This window comes from Daktulosphaira vitifoliae, unplaced genomic scaffold (assembly GCF_025091365.1).
Source record: "Daktulosphaira vitifoliae isolate Bord-2020 unplaced genomic scaffold, ASM2509136v1 Scaffold_4, whole genome shotgun sequence".
Taxonomy (NCBI): domain Eukaryota; kingdom Metazoa; phylum Arthropoda; class Insecta; order Hemiptera; family Phylloxeridae; genus Daktulosphaira; species Daktulosphaira vitifoliae.
Window position 1 is genome coordinate 25,739,313 of NW_026099575.1, and position 24,107 is coordinate 25,763,419.

Consider the following 24,107-nt stretch of genomic DNA (forward strand, 5'->3'; position numbering starts at 1 on the left):
CTATTATTTTAAAATGATTTCTAAAATTAGGTTCGGTCCAATAAAAATATTTTTTTACTGAGAAAGACCTGAACTTATAATGTACAATTGACTAAAAAAATATTTTGTGAATCTATGAAATGATTCATAAAAGTAATGAATTACAATTTAATCATATTTACTTTGTTGAATTAGCTTTTAATTGTTTGTCATATTAATAAACTTGTAAAAATAAACTAATTAAATTTATTATTATATTTTACTCTAAATATGTTTTTAGATGCAAGTTTATTTGATTTAAATTAATTAACAGAATATAAGTATCTTACATTTTAAAATTTGACATTTTTATTAACACCTGTAACTACTTGGTCTTTTATCTTTACTCCTATCGTTATGTAATAACTATTCTTACAAAGTGAGGAAAAAATATTACGAACTCATAATAATGCAACAAAACTTTCAAATAATAATTTATGATTGTAATTTGAGCCTGATATTAAATGAAATATGTGTATACGTTTAGTTACCTAGTTCTAAAGAGCATATATTTAAAAATATTGATTTTGTATAAAAGTTAAAGATTAAAGATTAATTGTTATTAAATAAAAAAAGAATATTTAATACAAAGCAATGAATTTATAGAATGTTCAGTAATATTACGTATATGCATACATTTTTAAATAGACAATTTAAATACATTATTAATGATTATAGAATACATTTGTACAACTAGAAGTGTAAACTTAAAGAAGATCTTTTATTTTTTAAATATATTTTATTGTTATATTTATTTCCTAGATAGCGCGCGTCTGATGATATAAGTTTTAAAAAAATCTATGCATCAGATAAATCGTAAATAATATTATTAAGTACTTAGATAATAAGTAATTAAAAAGATCAAAAATAAATTACATTCGCAGAAGATTAGTAGATTTTTTGTAATAGGTTACTCGATTAATTTTATTCTTAATTACTTTTTTTTTTTAATTTTACGATATTATTTTATAAATTAGTCAGGAATAACTTAATAATAAAATAAAATTGTTGTTAAAGAAATTTTTCAATTATAACTTAATCAACCCAAACCAAAATGTAGAAAAATAACAAAAGTTAAAATTATTAGTTTCAAATTTGGGAATATTATTTTTAATTAATATAATAAATCAATTTGTATAAATATACATAAATTCAATATTTTTGCTAAAAATAAAATTTGTAAATTTTTCTTAAATATTCTGAATTATTTTATCTCTCATGTATACTGTTTAAACTTATCTGAGTAATATGCTACAACTTTTGTTACATTGATATGAAACTCTCCTCTTAAATTTATAAGGGCTTCGAAAATATCAGACACTCTACATTTACTTAATACATTATTTCTATACAAACATAGTCATTGAAATTGCACTTAGTTATCATTTATTTTCATTACATTTTTTTGAAAGTGATAACTTTAATGGATGTCATCAACTGATTGAAAAATTTAGGCATCTAAAAAAAAAATGAAAAAACTAACAGCTAATACTTTAATAATCATAACGATACCACTAAATTCCTTTGAATTTATTTTATATAATGTATATGCTTATTTAAAGTATATAACATATTTTATCCACGTAATATTTATTCAATGCATAGTCTGCGTTTTTATTTTGTTGTATATATTTTTTAAAGTTAAGCCTCATTCATATATATGTAATATTTACATTAAGCTCTTATTCTTTGACTGTTTTTTACAATACATAATTATTGATTATATAACACTAATCACGACGAAGAACCAAAAATTTAATTATAAAATTCAATAATCAGTTAATACTGACAATTTCCAGGAAAAAAGTTTACGGTCCATATTTTTTTTTAAGAAAACACAGTAACGGGTAACACACATCGTGTTGCAAACATGGTTGTTTCCTCAGTTATAAGTTGATAGTAATGAGTTTGTTTTTCAATAAGATGGAGCACCTCCGCACTGGAAGTTAGAAGTTCGCCAGTATTTGAACTCTCTCAGAGGTGAATTGGGCGTAAAGGAAACGACGATTTGGTGATTCATCTCTGGCCACCACGTTCCCCTGACCTCACAGTGTGTGATTTTTTTTTACGGGGCTACATAAAAGATAAAGTGCATGCGCCACCATTACCTATAAACTTGGAAGAGCTTAAAATCAGAATCAAAGATGCTGTTAATGCCGTGACAACAGATATGATCAGCAACGTTTGGGAAGAATTTGATTACCGTATAGATGTGTGTCGGGCGGCCGGTTGGGGTCATATTGAACATTTGTAACCAAAGTAAATAAAACTTGACTATTTTAAGAATATATTTTACTTTTTTCACCCTTATATTTTCATTTTCAATATAAATATAAATTTTTGAAATTACACTCTGTAATTATAATTATTGTTATTAACTATCCTATATAGCTAAAGACATCTAAATACATAATGGTATTTATTGTTAAAAATAAATTATATTGTTATTATATCATTACTCAATTAATTCAAAATAAAATAAAATAAAACTAGAAAAGTATATAAAAACAGTATTCGTAACAAATTTTGGAGATTTTCTTATACTTTTTGTATTGACAGCAATTTTTTTGCTTATTTACTAACCTTACTAAAATTTACAAAATTTATATTTTTTAAATCCTTATAAAATTTCTGTTTGTTGCTTAAAGTTTCATAATTGTAAGTTAAACCAAATAAAAATAAATACCTAAAAGTTCAGATTTTTTTTAAAAAATGCACTTAAACTTAACCTTTAAGATCCAAAAAACGGTTGAATTTTATAAATGAGTCCCAACATTTTACAGCTCTTAAATATTAATTTATCATTTTTGATGAAAATGCAATTGCAATATTTTTTGATAATTTTATACTGTAATTATCGCTTAATTAGTTATTATTGCAAAAATTAAATGTGATAAAGAAAAATTCGAAGAGGACTTCGAAATCAGAGTTAAAATTTCTTTTAAATTCATAAAATATTGTAAACAATAAAAAAAAATTGTATTAGTGGTTCTCTTGTGTAATTATTAGACTATACGATAATTATTTGATTAAAACATTCTACACGATAAATAGCTTTTTGATAAAAATACCTTTGTCCTTGTGTAGGTAAACTGATACCTCCTTTAATGTTATCACTGGTTCAAAATTGGGTTAATATCGTACAATAATAACGTTTATATCATATATTCATCAACGACCCTCATTATTCCATTAAAGGTAATGCTTTGTCGTTGAAGCCACTCCTCTCTATTTGACGCCAAATTCTTCAGTGAAACAAAAGACACATAGTTCATGAGTTCCAGAATATGTTCAAAATATTGTTTCCTTGGGCGTCCTGTTGGTTTCTTCCCAATTATTTTTCCTTCGAAGATGTTGATTATAAAGTCATTGTGTCAGATAGAGCTCTGCATGGTTCGGTTTGAACCGGACTAGACCACCGTTCGGTTAGGTCCGGTCATATACTTTAAATAATAAATAGTCCTAGTTGGTCTGAAGTTAAAAATTACCGGTCCTTAAAAAAGTTCATCGGTCCAGATCCGGTTCTTAATAAAAATTCCAGGGTCTGGTCATGGTCCGTCTTCAAATTGAGATAATGATTCGTTTTTAATACTATGTAATATTTTGAATATATTTTTATTATGGTTTTTTGTACACAAATTGTATATGGTTGCTATGTTGCATTTGACATTATTGTTTTTAGTAGAAACTCGCACGTGAAATAATAAAAAAAAAATCACAAATGTTATCGTAATAGGTACAAATTATTCTCATTATAGTAAACGATGTTAACACTCGCTAAAAATAAATACAATAAATATCACATAAAAGCTGAATTGTTTAAAATAATGACCCCCACATGCTAATAGAATTTCGAAGAATCCTGAAATGTGATTAAAAATCATGTTGGATAATATATTGCTTTCTTACAACTTCGTTAATCGTTTGTATATTAAATCACTACACAGTTTTTCTGCATATTTGAAATAAATTGATCCTATTTATTGACTATAATTATGTCTAGACATATAAAGACTATTACGGCCCATTCAATAAATAATAATATTTTAATTCATATAAGAATTACCCTTAATTGTTAATAAACAATATTACATTTATGAGTCTTTATACGTTATGTTAGATAAAATAAAGTACAAAAAATATTAATTAACATCTAGCTACATTTCTTTATTATCAATGAAATTATTTTTTAATCAGCCATTAAGTAATTCTTTTATAAAAAAGAATTTAATTACTTAAAAAATAATAAGTATAATAAAAATAAGCATATATGCTTTTTAGGAGAGATTAAAATCTATTTTGTTTTGTAGAACTTCATATTGATAGGTGTTTATTTTGTTTTATTATAAGATCAAATGTTACTCGTAAAATATTTATCGATGTAAAGTAATATGCTAACAACTTGTTGAACCAGAAATATCATTTAGGCTGAATAATCTAGAGGTTTTCACTTAACATTTTAAGGAAAAGCTTATTCAAATATATTGTAATAATTAACAGTCAACCAAATTCTACCTACCCATAAACAACTCAATTACACTCAAAATACAAATAACTATACTTAAAATAAACATTTAAAAAACCAAAAATCTATCAAATCTATCTATTAATTATTTATCAAAGTTTGCCGTGTCGACAAATAAAGTCAAAAAAGTTATACTAAAACATTTGAAAGACAAATCTATTGAAAAATGAGTTGAATATTGTTGTTTAGACATAAGACTTATGTCTGTTAAAGGTTTTTTTTACAATTTGGACAATTTTTATTAGATTCTGGTATAAAATTGGGTAAAACCATATCTCGGCATATAATAAGACCACCAAATATACAAGACAACATTTATTCGAAGACTTATTTCAAACTATAATTAATAAATATTGTACATTAACTTGCGACATATGGGCAAATTATTACCGAAAAAATAACTATTTGTCAGTTACTTTACACTATGTAAAAGATATCTAGGAGTTAAAAAGTTGATTACTTTTTACTGGTTAATTTCCCTTAATTGAAACAAAAACTAGTGAAAATATAAAGCATTTTTTACACAAATTTGTTTTTCAAATAAGCATCATTTATTTGAGGCAAATTAAACTAATTGTCATTTAATGTCTTATATAACATTTATTACTGATTAAGGAGCTGATATGATATTAGCTCTTAGAAGTTCTAAGCGCTTTACTTGTTGTGCACATTTACCTAATACAGCTTTGAGAAATTTATTCGATAATAGATTTTTGAATAATGAAAATGAAGACGCAAAAAATCATCTAGAACCTGTTACAACATTAATGAATGTATTTAAACGTTTAGTAATGTATTTGAAAAGTTGTGAAGTAATTGTGAACTTAATAAAGGATTTGTGCAAGAGAAGTAGAGACTAGAAGGAACACACGATTATTAATGATGCAAACTCTACAACGTGCACTTCCAGAAATTATCAAGATTCATGGTCAAACATTAATTTGTGTAAAAAATATTAACGTATAGTTACTGAAAAAACACTCATTGACTTTTTAGGATCATTTAAAGCAGTATATGATGAACTTGAACCTGACAAACGCCCTACTTTTCACAGAGTTATTTTGTATCAGAAGTTATTGAAAAAACATTTAACTAAATTTACAGAATTGTAAGAATCCAATCATATTAATAACGATGATGACAATATTTCGAATATACTAAAATTATTAGATGAGAAAGGATTAGAACTCATGACTTCCAAATTCCAGTTAAACATTGACATGAAATAGCTGTATTTATACCGTCAAAATTCAAATCGTTAAAAGTATTTTCTGAAATTGACAAATTGAGTATTTCAGACGAAATTGATATGAAGTTATATAAAATTCAATCAAAGGAAACTATTGAAATTATTTGTGATTCGCAACAAGAAAATCTAAATTGGTCAAATAATCAAAAAAATAAACTTTTTCGAGATGGGAAGATGTTTCAAGTGTAAAAATTTTAGAAAGTTGCTTTAAATATAAAAAGGATATGAAAGAATACAAAAATAAATACTTCGACGTCCACGATGACAACTTATTAAAATTTCGGCAAAATAAAAAATTTGAATTCTCATACCTGTCAAAATTAGAACGACAAATATTAGCTATTCCAACTGTAGTACAAGTAGTGAAGGCCATTCAGAATTGTTTAAACGGTAATAGAAGAACTAGGGAGTTATTTAAACTGTTCAATAGTTGATGGCATTTTACTTTTGAACAATTATTATAAAACTTAAGTTAAAGTATAAAATGAATTTTTCTAATTTGTTTAATTTTATAACAGAAAAATGTTTTATTTAATGTAATTAAAATATTTATCATGTTCTGTTTTCTCTGATTAAATAGTAAATAATTATTTCATTTGATATTTATATTGATTAAAATAGTATTTTCTTCATAATTTTACAGATAACTTTATTTCTGAGTAAACTTTTGTTTTTTTTGTGAATAATAATTTTGTTTTTAATTTAAGACCAAGTATAAAAAAAGTATTCTATAAATGTATAATATCTAAAGTTTCAGTAAATTTTAATTAGGCCTTGTTTAGTCAAGTAGAATTTTCGTTTTTTGCAACGGTCCGGTAACAAAGTTAATTTGAATTAATGTTCCTGTTGAGTTTAGTGTGATCTACAGTTTTATTGTACTGGTTCAAATTTGTCTGGACAGATTTTTTATTTAATAGTCCTGTTCGGTACCGTCCCGTCCAATTTTAATTTCATATCATAGTTCGGTCCAGTCTTTTTTTTTAGTTTTTCAGAACGGATCGCCGTTCCATCAAGAGCTTTAGTGTTGGATAATGTGTCCGATTAAATTTATTTTTCTTGATTCAATCAGCTTCATCAACTGTCTTTCTTCTCGTACTTCTTCTAATACTTGCTCATATCTTTTCTCGTCTATTCATTTTGTCCTTGTCATTTATCTCCATATCTTTAACTCTAATCTTCTATTTTGCTTCTGTTTTTCTGTCAATTATCCATGTTTTACTGTCATATGAAAGTACATTCCAGATAAATGTTTTAACAAATATTCCAACGACCCTAAAATACGAAATGTACTAAAATTGTCTAACCATAGCGCCGTGTTAGAAATTATTGAATGGTGTTATTGAGAGATCTTTTTTACAATTTTTTATCATTAAATCATTTCATTAATTTAAAAATCATAATTTTGAACAATAAAATCTTGGCAAAAGGGTAACCCTAATTCATGTAAGCTACCTTGAAATAAAAACCTTAATTATTAAATGTTTTTACCAATGATATTTTTTAATGATAAATTAAATTATGTATGTTGTATTTAATAAATGGTTTTAAATTTCATCGCTGACATTTTGTTTCTGTTACATTTTAAGACTAGTGTTAAAAAATACGTTTAATTATTTGAAAATCGTTATTGAGTTGTTTGCCTTGTAATTTAAAACTTTTCTTTAGACTTAACGAATTTTAATCGCTTAGCAAGTTTTATTTCATTATACTGAATAGTTATCTAATCGAATAGTGTATAATTTTGGTACCACTATGTATACTGAATATTAATTTTAAAGATGATGAGTTTTCGTTCGTGATATTTCCCTTCGGATTTTATTATGCATAGAGCGACGCGTTGTATAAAATACCAAAGTCATTAAGGACAGATTTTTTTCGACAGTCGTTTATGTGACTACACCAACACCTATATATATCTATATCGACATTCTTTTTCACAGCGATTTGATTTATAAAATGGCATTTACACATTGCTTGGAATTCAGGCGGATAAGATAAAAATGAAGTTCGTCATAACCAAACGACAATATTGCCCATTAGCAAGTGATTCAGAGAACTGAAAACTCCTCCCCGTTGATGAGCTAATACTGCGCTAAAAAAACAAGTACTCCGAGTGGCGTAATAGAGGAAAACAAGAAAAAAATCAACTTAAACTTGTTTATTAAATACGTTATTAGTCGGCTGTTGTTGAGGGTAGGGCTTCCCTTGTCAATGTTCGATTTTTCAAACATCAAGTGTATTATAGTCGTGTGAATAGTTATCGACCGACAGTCATTCGGCCCGTTGTTTCTTTTGTACGTTTTCTACCTTCGTCCTCGGTCATCCATGTTCTTTGTGTACATATATTATCGTTTCTAATTGGATTTCGCAGTGAGACAAATCGAATTATTTATTTAATGGTGATTACTAAACGCAATATCATTTGACGACAGAAAGTTCATTTCCAATGACTTATATTTGAACGCTTGCCGCATACGAAATCTGCTTCTGCATTTTTGTTGTTTCTTCTTTGGAATTTTGTATAAATGTTTACCATTTGATTTAACCGAGACAACAACGGAGGTGATAACTTTTACCGACAATTCACACTTGTCCTACGGCCCACAAGAGAGTAAGTGATTCTAAGTAAATAATACTCACTAACATTTTGAATATGTCTTACCAACCCAACCCGACCAAGATAGTTTTTTTACACGAATTGAAATAAAAACGAAATCAACTTCGTTCAGAGAGTAAATATAAAGGTAGAAGAATTTTTTGTAATATATTCAATAGTATTTCTTACTGACGTACAATTTAAATTCTTTATGTTTCTAAAATGTTCTTGAAACGACCTTATCTATTAAAAAAATGTTTTTATACACTCAAAAATGTATTGAACAAAAAAATTTCAAAATAAATAAATTTTATCCATCAGTTATTTAAAATATAAGAAACTTATTCAAACCATTTAACATTTATAAGTTATATTTATTTGTTAACATATCTAGTTAGATTTTTTACTACAAATTTGTATAGATATTTTTAACATCCAACCAATGTTTATTATGTTGTTCCTATCTAGTTAAAGACAAAATCAACTACGAAAATCTTTTTGTTGATAATTAGTCTATAGAATCTATAGACTGAAATTTAATTTTCTCTGATAGTTTCCATACTAGCTTTATTAAATAAAAAAATTAATTGAAACAAATATTATATAGAATAGTTAAAACAAGAATATAGAAATTATTTAACGTATCAATTAAAAATTTGTATAACTTACGAATTATTAATCCTATATTGATCAATTGAATAATAAAACCGATCGATTAATTTTGCTATCTAAGTATAAACATTTTTAGTAATGCAAAAATTAACTTTTGAGTTAGTGATTAATCATTAAATGTCATTGAAATATGGGCAATTTTTGTTATTTACGATGTAAGTGTATAATATATCATATTAACTCCATACATTTTTTTTGCCGACTAATTCTTAATGAAGGTGTTTAGTTAGTTAATATGAAATTATAAAAATATCAATCGTCTTACTTCTTTTAATTTCACCTATGTAGTATGAAATAGTAATATGGTTTATTGGCAATAAACGTAAATATTTATAAAAATTGATTATTTATATTTTAGTCAACAAAATTCTATGATTGTTGTTACAAGATTATTTTTATTCTTGAAAAAATTAAAAAAATTACCAAAACCTAGGTCTTATACAGAAAACACTTGATTGTGTCATTAATATTAACTATTTCAAAATTTTACAATTCAAATACGTACTATTTGATACTGAAAATACAATTATGTGTTAAAATCATAGATTTATTGAAGTTTCAACTATTCACTAAGATCAAAGAAGCTATTTAAGAATGAATAAAGTGTAAACTGAATGGTTCATCTATTTACATCATTGCTTATTGATAGTATCAATATTAATGTAAAACGATAAATGCAAATAACGTGTACACATCAATCTTATGAAATGTCAATATACTTTAAAGAGTTAAAATCACTACAATATTTTGGCATAACTTATAGAAACATATTTTAATAAATTCTATGGTTGCTTAATTTTTCATTGAATTTTTTCAACAAATTTTTTCAGGATAAATTTCTAAAAATATTTTCTTAAATTCTTTATATTAAACATTTTTATAAAGTTACCATATAACAGATTCTTACAAGTAAAACTTATAAGTAACTTAAGTAACTTTACTATGTTTGAGAAGTAACACGTCACTTTTTACACTTCATTTGATCAACCAGTATCACAAATATCTCAAAGACATAAAATTTCTTTAACAAAAATATTATTTAAGGTATATTGATAAAAAATTTGTTAGTTTTATCGAAAAGATTTTTCAGTGCACACAATTATATTCTTAATGGAATTTTATTTTCCCACTAGTCACACATTTTCATCGTTCAGATGTTCTACAAACGATTTGAAGTACCATGAAAAAAGTTTCAACGTAATATAAAGTCCTAGATAACTCAATTGTAGGTGTTAGTATCAGCATTTTAGTAAATTAACTTTTAGAAGATATTTCCCATATGACATGTGTAATTTTATTGGAAAATCTGATTTTGAACCGGAGATTTTTATTTTATTTAAAGGTTTTATTGTACATATTTTATATCAGTATACAATGTATTTATATGGAATAATCCAAACAAAAATGAACCTCACAAATTACTATATGAAATAACACATAATTTCTATTGAGTACTTATAGCCAGTTAGAGTAGTTATAGTTAGTACATCAAACCTACACTTGCTTTTGCCTTATTAAAAAATTCAATATTTCATAGTAATGCTGTGTCTATGTTATCCTCATAACCACCATTCTTATTAAACTATCCTTTTTATCAATTTTACAATATGCAATGATTACAAATGTATAAAATCTTTTTCAAAATTGTATTAATAACTGACAAAATCGATTTATAGAACTTATTTAAATATTAATTGAAATAATTTTAATATCTGTATTGAAATATTTCAAAGTAATTAGAATTATTAATTAATTTTTTTATATCATTAAATGAACTAATTTCAACAAATAAAATAGAATAGAAAAGCTTTTCATGTATTATTTATTATATTGTACATTGTGAACATTTAATTTATTACAAAATAATTCGATTGCCCAAGATATTATTCTTCTGGATTAAAAGAGTAGACATAAAAACCTAACTTTTAGTTTCAAGCATAAAAAGGGATCATCTGTCAGGGACAAGTAATTAAACGCAGTCAGAGGTAGGGTCATTCAACCTCAAGAAGGGGAACACGCAAAAAGAATACCTCGCACAAGTTTATAATTTAAAAAAACATCTTTTCAATTATTAGTATAACAATGTAACCCTGAACATTTTTAATCTCCAAATAGGCTTAATCTCACTTCAATAATTTCTTGAAAAATCCATTCAACATTTTATATTTACGAGCGGTTATTCTTTTAGTCAAAACTAAGACAAACACAAAAAATAAATTTTAACGTTGTATTTTTTTATTAAATCACCAATTTCTAAACTATAACAATAGAATATGTCTCAAAAGACTTCCCGGGTATGATTTCATCAATTTTATTTCCTTTTTCGTGGTTTTAATCGGTGTAAAGTTTATGTTTTTCTTTTGGCGGAACAATAAAATAAAACGTGTATTACAATCTCAAATCGTAAAATCTATTTAGCAATAAAAAAAATAAGTGTGAATATTTTTTTCTGTCAACATTGCAATTTTTTTTCTTCAAATGTCGTTAAATACATCTTTTGTGCACACGCCATTTCATTACACATGTGTCCTCGCATGGATTACATTACAAATTTTCCAAATTTCCCATGGAAATAACATTATATTTACAGGTTGGTGTGAACAATTACAATTAATGATTTTATTACACAGCATATACAACTGTACATGGATGCAAGAGTCGTGTGTGCGTGTGATGTATGCAAGTTTTAAAAAGTGTTTTCCAAAGTGAACAGTCGGAGGGAGCAATGAAATGGTGAGGTGCACAAGTACACAACTGTAGGGAGTGCTGTGGTGGTAGTGGTAAAGTCGTTGACGGTGGCGGTGGTGGCGGCGCGCGTTTTTCGGTTTCAATAATAATCGATATCGTACGCAGTGTGGTATTCCGCCCACCATCATCGTCCCCTCCGTTATCGGTTGTGTTGGGTAGCAGGTGGTGGAGATTTGTTCGTGTGGAACGGGGGTCGGTAGAAGGGAACGCGGTCGGTTGGTAGAGGTGACGTAATTCATAGTAAGTGCACGCATGCGTTTTTAGCAGCCGGACGGAGCGCGGCGGGCGGCGACAACTGCAGGCGGCAAGCGGCATCGACGGCGGCAAACGCGGGCGCCGGTGGCTACGACATCGACAAAGTCATGGACCCCAGTGTGCTTTCAGCAATGGACCGGGATGCGCTCAAGAAACAAATAGAAAACATGCGCTACCAATCTACAATGGACCGGTGGCCGCTGTCCAGGAGCATACAAGCGTGAGTACCGGCAATTTTTCATTTTATATTATTTCAATGTCATTATAGTTGATATCCATTTAATAACGACAAACAAACATACACTTAAAAAACCAACCAAGTACCAACTATTATTTCAACCGTACAAAAGCGCATAATTTATCGACTGATAAAAATAAATGAAAAATAATAGCAAAACATGTCTACTTTAAATCCATTACATTTATCAAAGAGGATCGATACATCAAAGGGAATACTAATGTCTCTGGTCAACGATTACTCTTCTGTTACTCTAATGCTAATGGATTACTGAAGTAACCGAACCCCACTGGTAGAGACATTATTGTTTACTTACATGTAGCCCACTAAATTACATTTTATTTTTCGCGTAATAGCCATCACTCGATAAAATGTTTTACAAACCGCCAATCTCTCGGCTTGCACGTAACTAATAATACATTTCTTATATTCGCCGCTCCTTAATTATACAACAGTCTAATAATATCACCGAATGTCTGTGATGTTATTGCCACAGAGACATACAGATCCTAGGGATACATGAGCCGGTAAACGTTAAATATGTTTTATGATTCGGTTAAATTTTAGTCGCCTGGCTCATTAATTTGAAGAATGTTTGAATAGTAGTACCCTACGTTGAATATAATATTATTTGCTCATTGTGGAAATTACTAAAAATACTAAAATATACATTTTTTATGATAATGTATGTACAGCGTAAAATCAAACGATATGATTGAAATATTGCAACGATTTAAGAACGACTTTTAACTTTTATAGACAACATAGATCAGAGTTGATTTTTTTGAAAATTGCGCTTAGGTGTTTGTACAGAGCAATAAATGTTCAATGTTGTATGATTACTAGCACCATTGTTAACAACGTAATTTATAAAATACATGACATTAAAAAATTGAAAACAACGACTATCTACAATTGAAAATCGTACTGAAAACGCATTAAAGATACCGCATACTGTTCACACGTTATAAAATGGAAATTGATTAATAGACCCAACTTAAAATAGCAACTTGTTAGGTATTTAGCGATCATGATTAATGAAAACTATTAGGACATAGTCAATTAAAAGTTTTAAGATTGAAAAATCTATTTTGAAAATAAAAATAAATGCAATTACTCATACAATAATATAAAAAAGCATATTAAAAAAAATAAAAATCTACTATTAACATTTATTGATTATAAAATTAATGATTATTTATAATGATAATATAATCAATATAATGTTTGGTTATATTGATATTTAATAGATTGAGCTGACCAATAAATTGTTATTGATATTAAATGGCTATGAAATTTATATTTTAAATTAAGCAATTGTGAAAAAAATGCTTAGGATAGATTTTTATTTTGTCAAACGTTTTATGTAAAGTAAATAAAATATTCTCATAATATCTACAGGCATATTGTTTTAACAAAAATAAGTATTTATTCAAATAGAGTATTATTCGTATGTTTTTTTTGAACAGAGATTTCTTATCCTATTAAACATTTTTCAAGTTATTAATTTATTAGATAATTTGTCATGTGAGATCTATTAGTTATTAGTCACGTCGTTATAGAAAGGAAAACACTGTTGTAACTGAAAAATTATGAAGTGTTAATTACAAAATTTTCTAGTACGTTATTAGAAATAAAAACTCAATAAGTATATTTGGTAGTAATGTGTAATTAACATTGTAAAATGGATTAGTATAAGTCAAATGTAAAAAACGTATGTTCGCCGACTGATTTCATGCAGTTTTTAAATACGTTCTCTGCTTACAAAGTAAAATTGTTCATTTACAGGCCACGTTCGTCGTACCTGTAAATTGAACATTTCGGTAGATAATAATAATTAACAACTCGGAACATTATTTAATGCATAATGTAATTACTTACTGTAACATGAGCTGTTAAAATATAGGAAAGTCCACTCACAGTTTATCTAATTTGAAAATGTTAATAAATTAATTAAAATAAATGAAACTGTTACATGTGTGCAACACAATTTTTTTGTGATGAGTTGTTTTTTAATTTTACTTGGGTTTTATGAAATATATCGCTACTCAATTATTATCTTCCATATAAGTATTTCAAGTCATTACAACTGCTGTTGAGTAGTGTATTTCATTAATGTGTTAGTTAAGTATCAATTACATTTATTTTATATAACGATCGAAAAATATTTACAATAGAAAGACTTATATCAAAAATAAAATAATATTTCATGTTCGATTGTAAACACATTTGTTAGTTATATTTATCTAAAATCATTAAAAAATAAGTACATTTATATAAATTCTATTTTGAAAATGTTATGTTAACAAATACTTAATTTATTTTACTTTCTTGATATTATGTTAACAACCCTTCATCAGAAATGATTGAATCTAGTTTTATCGTTTTTTTTTTTTTTATGAACAATCAAATATTACATCAATGCAAGTAACATAATAATAAAAACACATTTTTCTAGTATAAAGTTCAATTCACCTTGATAATGAATGGATAACTTTTTGCCCTAGTAACACATCTTTTAAATGTTATCGCCTTTCACTGAACACGAGTTATATATGTTTTTAATAAATGATTTTATGGGTTGGCTCACTAACACTAATTTTATTTTCATTACTTATACAGTTTAATTGTTTTGATTTCTACAATTCATATTAAGCAGAACTACACCTCCGCAATAACAATTTCTGCGGAACTAAAGTAATCGTAATTACTATGATTAGTTTAGTTAACAATGATTTGTTAACTTTTACAAGTTTTAAGAATGACTTTACTTGCAAATAAACCTCTAGCCGAATTTTTTAACCCAAAAACGTAATAGTATAGCTCACAACTCGGTAGACTTGTAATCGTAATGTGGTATGGCATAAAACATTATATTTAATTGTTATACGAACATAAAATAAGTTAGATAATTTATACGCCGTATAGTTAGGAACCAATTAAATGACTATACATTGGATGATTAAATCGAATGGCTGTCATAAGAAGTCAACAGTTTAAATTGAGCTTATTCCAAATTTGGATGTCATAAACACTCTTGAGTATTATACTGTGCACACGCCAATCAATGCCCTATTCATGGGATCCTAGTCATTCCTCTAATTAGTTAACATAAATTGACAAGATAATTGAGTATCCAAGTTGGTTTTATAATAAGAAATTTCAAGTAAATGAATTTGAAAAAATAAGCTTGAATATATCAGTGAACCATAACTACATTACATGAAAGCATAAATGTATAGGTTGGTATTAAAAAAGTTATACAACTCATTACTAGAGATTAATATTTTAATCCCTTAAATTTATTTATCATGTAAATAGATAAAAATGAATCAAGAATTAGTCATAGTAAATAGATACAAAAACACTTAGCATGTACAGTATACATTTTAAGATTGTATATATGCATTGTTTATAGTTAGAATCTTACTATAAAATAAAATATTGAAAAATTATTCAATACTGGAAAAAATACTTAACGATGTCCAATTTTCAAATGATAAAACTTGACGACGTTATTCTAGGAAAATTATTCGCAAAGATGAGACAATTTTTTTTAGCACACTGTGAATGTTTAAATATTTTATTAAAAACGCTCATTGCCATCAGAGTTTTTCGATTTAAAACCTACAATTTTTACCAAACCCATCCAAATACATTCAAAAAGTACGTTAAGCATTTCGTTAAAATCTGTTGATTTTTGACCGAGTTTTTTTTTCTTGACACTCCATGCCGTGCCGCCCGAAATTCTTTATAATTTTAAACTAACCGATTCGAAAAAATATATTACATTTATCATCTAAAATGAAGCAGTTCTTTGAGTGTATTTGTTGTTGTTAATTTGGGATGTTTAAATGAAATTAAAAAATGTATGAAATTGTTTTCAAATTTGATATAAATAGGACCCCGTATTAAAAATGAATTGACGAGAACATAAATTTAATCCATTTATTAAAGTTAAAAAGGTTCAAGCTTTAAGTTGATTATCACAATATTTTATTCGTTACATATAGCGTGAGTAAATTTAACTTTATGTGAACTTATAAAGTGTAAGCTATTCAACGAATACTGAACACATAATCGTTTGCCTTTTGACAAAATGCTACCACTCAAATAATATTTCTCGTTTTATTAATTGCACGTTTTTAATATATCCAACTCTGTAGTTCTCATGTACTCTAATGTAAATCAATGAATTATTATAAATCTTTTTGCTCAGACTTGTTTTAATTTAATCAAATATCACATGAATACATTTTGGCCGACACCAAGTAGTTGGGATTAAGGCGAGGAAAAAGAAGAAAGATTACATGAGTACATTTTACTTACACTATTTTGACTCTATAACGCACTTGATAATTTTATAAGATTACACAGTGAATAGATACATCTATTCACAGCTACTGTGTTGACCTTTTTTTTACTATTCACACCACGAAGTGTTAGTACATCGAGTGAGATGAATTGACAATATGTTATGAGCCGGATCATGTTTGCCGACGATATTCCATTGGGATTTCTTTACAGTTCACATCCAACTGTGATCACTGATTGTATTTTTTTTTAGTGTGTGTGTGCGACACTATCTAGTGACCATGTCGTCGACAACTTAATGGTCTAATAAAATTTATTCTTTGAAAAACATTTTAGGACTACGACTTAACCAAAAAGAAATACTATTATTTTAACGGCTTGGTGTTTAACTAAAGTTCATAATTTTATTTCTTACCATGAGAATTGGAACCAATACCATTGATATTATTGCAACTTAAAAAAACGAATGTTTAACAAAATTAGTCAATCAGCTAATTGATAACGAATTTTTTTATTTTTCTTGTTTATTCAGGATATATTTTTATAAAAAAATTTTTAATTGTTTAACAATATTTTATACAAGATACATTGTTATAAATTAATTTATGGATTCATCTAAAAAAGTTTTATCAGAAAAATATGAAGGTTGGTAAGAGTGTAAACAAAATAAACAAGCAGCCAAGTATAAGTTAGCCACTATTAATATAAGTCTTGTCGTTCCAACGACTTAATTTTTTTTTTTTATTCCGGAGTGCTAAAGTATTAAGAGTTGATTTAAACATTTATCAATGTCAAAAGTGACCCGTGAAGTGTTTAAGACTTGAGCACTAAGCGAAAATTACTACGAAATTGAAACAATAAGTCGAAATAGTTGTATCTAAAAAAATGCCTAAGAAGTAAGAAAAACTCGTGTTTGCTATTGAGTAATTAATACTGAGTGTAATTTTATTCACAGCAAGTATTAGATAAGTTACATTTAGTAGAGAGTAAAAAAAGAGGATATGTTATATATATTTATAAAATATGAGTTTTCTGTAAATATTCATTGAATGTTTCCCGCGAAATTCTCGTACAAAATGAGTGATCACTCAATTTTTACCGTAAATGGGACAAAATACGATGTAATTTGATCACATAAAAAAACTCATGAACGCCCAAGACCACCAATAAATCAAAATGAAATAATTAAAAATTTTGTTATTTTATAATATAAAAATGATAATAATTTTAGGAGTTTACATTTAAATAGAATACATAGATGAGACAGTCAACGTGTAGATTTTCATCGTTTTTTGGTAAATACTCTTTTTGTAAAATAATTACGCGGTGCGGTTGATTTTTATTTGTCATCTAATGAGTTATTACAGAAAATCGTGATTTCCATTTGAAAAAAATATATTTTCTATTTGTACACTACACTGAACATGATCAACATAAAACTTTGGGCGAATGAAGTGACACTCTGTTTTAGCTCGATTTGTAGTCGGCAGATATATCATTAAAATGGCATTACGGCCAAAATGGAAGACGCTGTAAATGCCGTTTGCTCGAGTGGAACATACACTTTTACGCTATAAATCGGCCGATAGCGTAAAGCCAACAGTCTATGGGTTAGGCGATTACAGGTACACGTTTGCTTGTAAAACAACAATTGAGGGAAAAGGCGGTTGAAGGAGTGACGCGATTGAAAATAAAAGGACCGGCTAGAAGGGACGAGGAAGAAGAGAATGAACGCCCCGATGAGATTGCGCAGTGCGCAAATTGGAACAGACTGAACAGCACATGCTTGCGGCACTGTTTAGACGTCGTTGTCGTCTCGCGGTCCCTGTTCTGTCAGGCAAACAGTACATCGATATTTTCATGCAAAACAATCTCTGGACAACGTCAGAAAACGGTAGATAACATCCCGCGACACGTAACATATTCGTGTCAGCCGGCTGTTGTATTTGTAACAACAGCCGTTGACCAAACGGTCGTTTTACAAAAGCATCTGTTGCACAGAATCTCTCAAGTTCTCCGTGTCATCCGATCGACTTGCACAATTTGCATGTGAATAGATACGCGTTCGCTCGATGTGTTGTGCGATTGGTGTAATCGTTTGTTCGAAATTCAACTCGAAAGAATACGAGTCGTCATTTTTCCATTCCGACATGTTTATTTAGATGTTGCCAGCGACAGTTTGACGGTTTATTACAGTCGGACAAGAGCATGAGTCATTTTTTTTTATGCAAAAGTCTTAGTCGACAACGCCCTTTTCGTGTGTATAATCTGTCTGTGAACTACATTGTTTGTAAGAGGTTTAACTGTTCCAAACGAATCGTCAGAAAGTACTCGGACGTCTAGAGAGTCAGATCGGGCGGACTTACCGACCACATAATTATTTTAATTCAATTGCCCTGCCACATATTGTATTAAATTACCTTTTTTGATCATGTACCCCTCGCGTAGACTGCAAATTGAATATTTATCAAACCATATAATATGAGAGACGTTTTGATAATATTGTTATAAACTCGAATTACTTTTGGACGCACGTAAAAACACAAATTATTAAACACTTGCAAGGGCCCAAAAATGACGGCCCGGTCAGCCCTCGATGAATAAATAAAATCCGGTCCAACCCATAGTATATTGAAATATTTCTAGTCCGGTTCTTAATGAATTTAAATGATTTCGATCCGTCCGCAGGAAAATTATCAAAGCCTATCACGACTATAGTAGTAACGCATAGTAACTATGTAACATTTGTAACCTTAAAAGAGTCATTGATTACATAAATAAGGCCACTGCTAATGAGAAAAATTTTCTTTTCGCCCACTAAGGTATAGTTATTGAGCATATGTAAGCAGATTAATAGATTTGATCGTTTAATTGTTGAGTTGGGATGAGAAGTCATTATAATACGGTTAGCAGACGCGTGTGCCGCAAACAAACGTTAATGGTCTTACCCACCGGGTTCTTTTTTATGTATCGATAAGAATGAAAAAACATTTACGGTGACTTCTTATCGGTCGAGTTCATTTATATGTAGTACTACTTTATGATGCCGTTGAAATGATCATAGTGCACATTACTTAAGTAGTTACGAAACACCGTCTACCGTCAACTTGATAAAGTTCACAATTTCCGCGTTTCACAGGTGTGGGACACACTCTAAGTATATTTTTTTATGTATATTTCTATTATAGACGAAATCTTTAATCGCTACAAACGTTAAAACGCAACAAATTGGCCAAGTTCCAAACACATTCTAAGTAGAATCTTATAAAATCCCTGTTTTCGTTCCAAGTAATCTATGTGAACGTGTGTGCGATGCTCAAAACAAATGTTACTTAGTTACACCAACAAACTGTTCAAACAAAAAACACATTATTGACGTAATTTTCAATTATTAAAAACACATGTACTCTAATCGAAAATTTACGCGTAAGTAACAATAGCTTAAAAATTATTTATAGCTTTATGATAATATACGTTCTAAAATTCATTGCTATTCTATTCTATTTTTTTTTTTTTACTGTTTTCATCGGATATTTTTTTCCTGAGAACACATCCAAACATCGCACGAGCGTGTAGGCGTTGAAGAAAAATCAAATTCGTTTACAATGTATTGTTTAGAGCTTTTACTGTTGTATAAAATTCCGGTTATTAGATAAAAACTACACGGATAACAAGAATAACGAAAAACAGAGACAAATGATTTTGGAATAATTCTTAAGCCCATTGTCCGATATGTGCTGATGTAAAATAATAAGTACTCGCATCAATGAAAAAAGTGGTATTATGATTACCGTTTATTAGTATATTATCAAAAACACGAATTCACTAATTAAAATAATTTAATTAATAATACATTATCGGGCGAAAACGACTTTTAAATTTCTATTTCTTCGATTAAAATGCGACGTAAAAAGTAAACAACACAGATAACGATCTAGTAAACCATAGTCCAATAGCTTTTTTTGACTGGTAGAAAATATCATACGAATTAACATGATGTAGCTCACGTTGAACAGCAACTGGCGACCGCCATCGATCATGTTGGCGATGAACACATGCAATGCATATTTTTTATGGGGTTCGTTGTGTTTTATAGGAATAATTTGTACCATGGAAAATATATTTTATTGGGTCGGCTCACATTACTGCCATTGCGTCCGAACGACCGTAATATGTTAAAAATACTGTTGTTGATCAAAACTTTGAATATGATTAAACAAAACAAAAAAAAATTATTTAATTTTTCTGTGCTGCATGAAGTTTTTTTTTATGTCTTTCGCGACTAGTTTTTTTTACAAAATAACGCTTGTAACCTACTGATTAAATACTCTCACGCAACAGTCGTTAAAATAAGTTTTTGATTCGATGATTACAATTCTTCGAGATTAATATCATGTCCGTACTCATTTTGATTAACAATAGATATTACTACCTAATATAATTAAAAACTTTACGATAATTAATATTTCTTTTTGCAATTTGCGATGCACAATTTTTAAGCGTAATAAATGAACTGTTTTTTTTACTAAACTTCGAGATGAGAGGAAATAGTATAGATTTATTTAGACGAATTTACTATGATTCGTCTTAAAAAAAGATAACATTTACTTAGACTGACGTCCGAGTTGAATTAACTAATTAGTTTATTTTATAGGAAATATATGTCTGCTTAAATTTGACGATCTACACACATCTAAAAATTTAACTATACACTGTTCATTATGTGTCTCTATATTTTATGAAATAAATAACGATTTTTGGACAGAATGGAGTCGTTAAATACAAACAAAACATAACCTGATGTTAGTTTTGCGTTTACTTGTTTTTTATTATACATTTTTTTTTTAGGATGAGAGAGTTTGTAGAAGAAAACGAGAAAACCGATCCACTCATCCATGCACCCGACAAAAAGAACAACCCTTGGGCAGAAAAAGGAAAATGTGCAATAATGTGAATAGCAATTTTCTACTGTGTCTTTAAAACAGCAGTGACGAGGGCCGGTAGTTTAAACTGCCATCGGATCACTTATACATTTTCCTTATAATATTAACGCAATCATTGTTTTTTATTCGTAAATAATGAACTAGTTTTTAAAATACATACAATTGTAACATTTCCAATATCGTAAAATAAGAATATTTTGTTCAGTTTGTTTTGTTTACGACACGTTTATATATCAATAATAAAATAAGTATAAAAATAAGGGAAATGGAATGAAACAACCATCAAAATTAATGATAAAATATTTTATATTATTATATATTTTAAGGGTAATCGTATAAGCTCAATGAACCAATTTTAAGATAATTATGAAATACTATAGCTGTTTCTGTTTAAATTCGATTAGACTTATTATCATAGTAGGTCAAGCGTAACCTCAGAAAATTGATCATCACATACCAATTGCGGTGTATTTAATACCATTAAATTTTTTAATCTATTTTTTAATAGCTAAGTTAATTTAACTATCATACTTTACTTTATATTATTAATTATAATATTATTATGTACATGCATAATTCTTAGTTGTATTCTAGTCACTTGTAATACATTTTATACTACATAAAAAAATATCAATTAATTGAAAAAGACAACGCAGTTAAAAAATCTTTGAATTCTTCAATATCTTTATGTATGATAAATTTAAAATGGAATCGCTCTGAATCATATCCAGTCAGTAAAGTATTCATTCCTTTTGCTTTAATAGTTAATAGGCTACACGAAACTGTTATTACATCTTTAAGGTTGTTGTGACCTCAATAAATATTTAAATAGTTAAATAAAAATGTTTTTTTTTCTTATTCATTTAACTAATTTAATTAATCGTTTATAACAAAAAATGGCACCATATTTTATACGCCAATTATTTATCTTTGTATGATAACTACCGAATTTATGTTTGTATAAATATGTAATTTGATTTCTTGATTTTCCTTTAATTGTAATTATACAAACACAGGTCATAACTATGATCCGAGTTTTTCAATATTTAAAAATAAATCCACTTATGTAAGCACCAATTAAATAATAAGACTAGCTATGTGAATAAAATACTTTTTTGTTTTATAAACCATATACCAAGCATTTTTTTGTACTCCCAACCTATTATTTGTAACAATATTTAAATTACCTTACATATTCATCTTATTTATATCATACACAGTTTTTATAATTTTAATTATATAAAATCCATAACGTTTATACTAAAAACACTGGAAATTAAAAATTAAGTGTAATTGTTTTGTATATCATGAGTTTGGATTTAATTTAATTGTTTGATTTAAAAAATATGTGTAAACAAATAAAATAATTGTAGATGTTTATGAAAAATTGTGTTATTTAAAAAAATAATTGATATTTTTATGGAGGTATCACAACAGTGATATAACTAAATGTGGAGAAACTGATTTTTACAAATTTATTGTACATATTTGAAACATGTTTTTATTAATAACACAAAATATTTTAAATTAAATAAAATGATGATCTCTTCAATGTTAAAAATTAAATCAAATCGGAAAAATTTTATAGCAACTCTAAACAATTTTGAATATAGGTGTTTTTCAAAAAAAAAAAGGTGTTTTTCTGCTTTTTAAATAGAAAAATCAACCAAAAAATGTATAAATGAATGTTTACTATCAATTCAAGATCACTTCTTATGAAAAAATATAAATGACCGAAAATGTATAAACAAAAAAATATTTGTAAGTTACACATCAAATAATTATAAAAACAATAATAAATGTTATCACAAAAAAATTTCTCCGTTATACTACACAAAGTTATGCATGCTCATACTTGGTTTTCAAAAATCAAATAAAATTTATAATTATTCATTCTGTTTATCTTGTAATGTGTGATCACACAATTGTTCAGGTTCATAATACATGTAATGTCTGTCCACAAACACCATGTTATTGTTCTTCAAAAAGCATTTATGTGTACATTTTGAAATCACACTATCGACTGAACTGTCATTTTCAAAATATATAAATCCAAAGTTAAGCGTACTATGACTACCATATCGATGGGTACCGTCTAAAATTAGAATATTTTTAATATGGCCAAATTGCAAAAATGTGTCTGTAAGATGTTTTTGTGTGGTCATTTTTTTTATTGCTCCAATGTACAAAACATTTTTTTTTTTAATATAAAATGAAAGATTTTCAGTCATTTTTGTTGTGTCATGCTCGGTTATATGTTTTCCAAACTTTTTTGTTTCTTCTTTAATTTGTTTAGAATTTACTTTATGTTTCACGATTTCTGTTGTTATACCGCTAAACTTTATATCATTGGAAAAATTATACCAACCTCCGTTATCCTTAGTTTTGTGAACTGGCTCTACTGTTTTATTTTTATTGTTATCCAAATAATCGTTGTGTTTTATTACGGCAAATGTTTTTTTAGGCATATCCATTTCTGACTATGCTCCGTTATCTTTTACTTAATCTATTTATGAATTACTGTAAAGTTTATGGACTTTTAGTAGCCT

The 24,107-nt window shown here is 27.6% G+C and overlaps 1 protein-coding gene across 1 annotated transcript; it reads left to right on the forward strand.

The window, feature by feature from the left end:
• The first annotated feature begins 12,072 nt into the window (after positions 1 to 12,072).
• Positions 12,073 to 22,690, forward strand: LOC126904893 (guanine nucleotide-binding protein subunit gamma-e). Its single transcript, XM_050684237.1, has 2 exons — positions 12,073 to 12,283; positions 21,464 to 22,690. Exons 1-2 carry the CDS (start codon positions 12,171 to 12,173, stop codon positions 21,567 to 21,569), a joined length of 219 nt encoding a protein of 72 aa, XP_050540194.1. The 5' UTR covers positions 12,073 to 12,170; the 3' UTR covers positions 21,570 to 22,690.
• Positions 22,691 to 24,107: the final 1,417 nt, after the last annotated feature.

Coding starts and splice junctions, on each gene's coding strand:
- LOC126904893 (XM_050684237.1), top strand. CDS start 12,171: ATGGACCCCAGTGTGCTTTCAGCAATGGACCGGGATGCGCTCAAGAAA. Junction 12,284..21,463: donor CTGTCCAGGAGCATACAAGC/GTGAGTACCGGC, acceptor TTTTTTTTTTAG/GATGAGAGAGTTTGTAGAAG.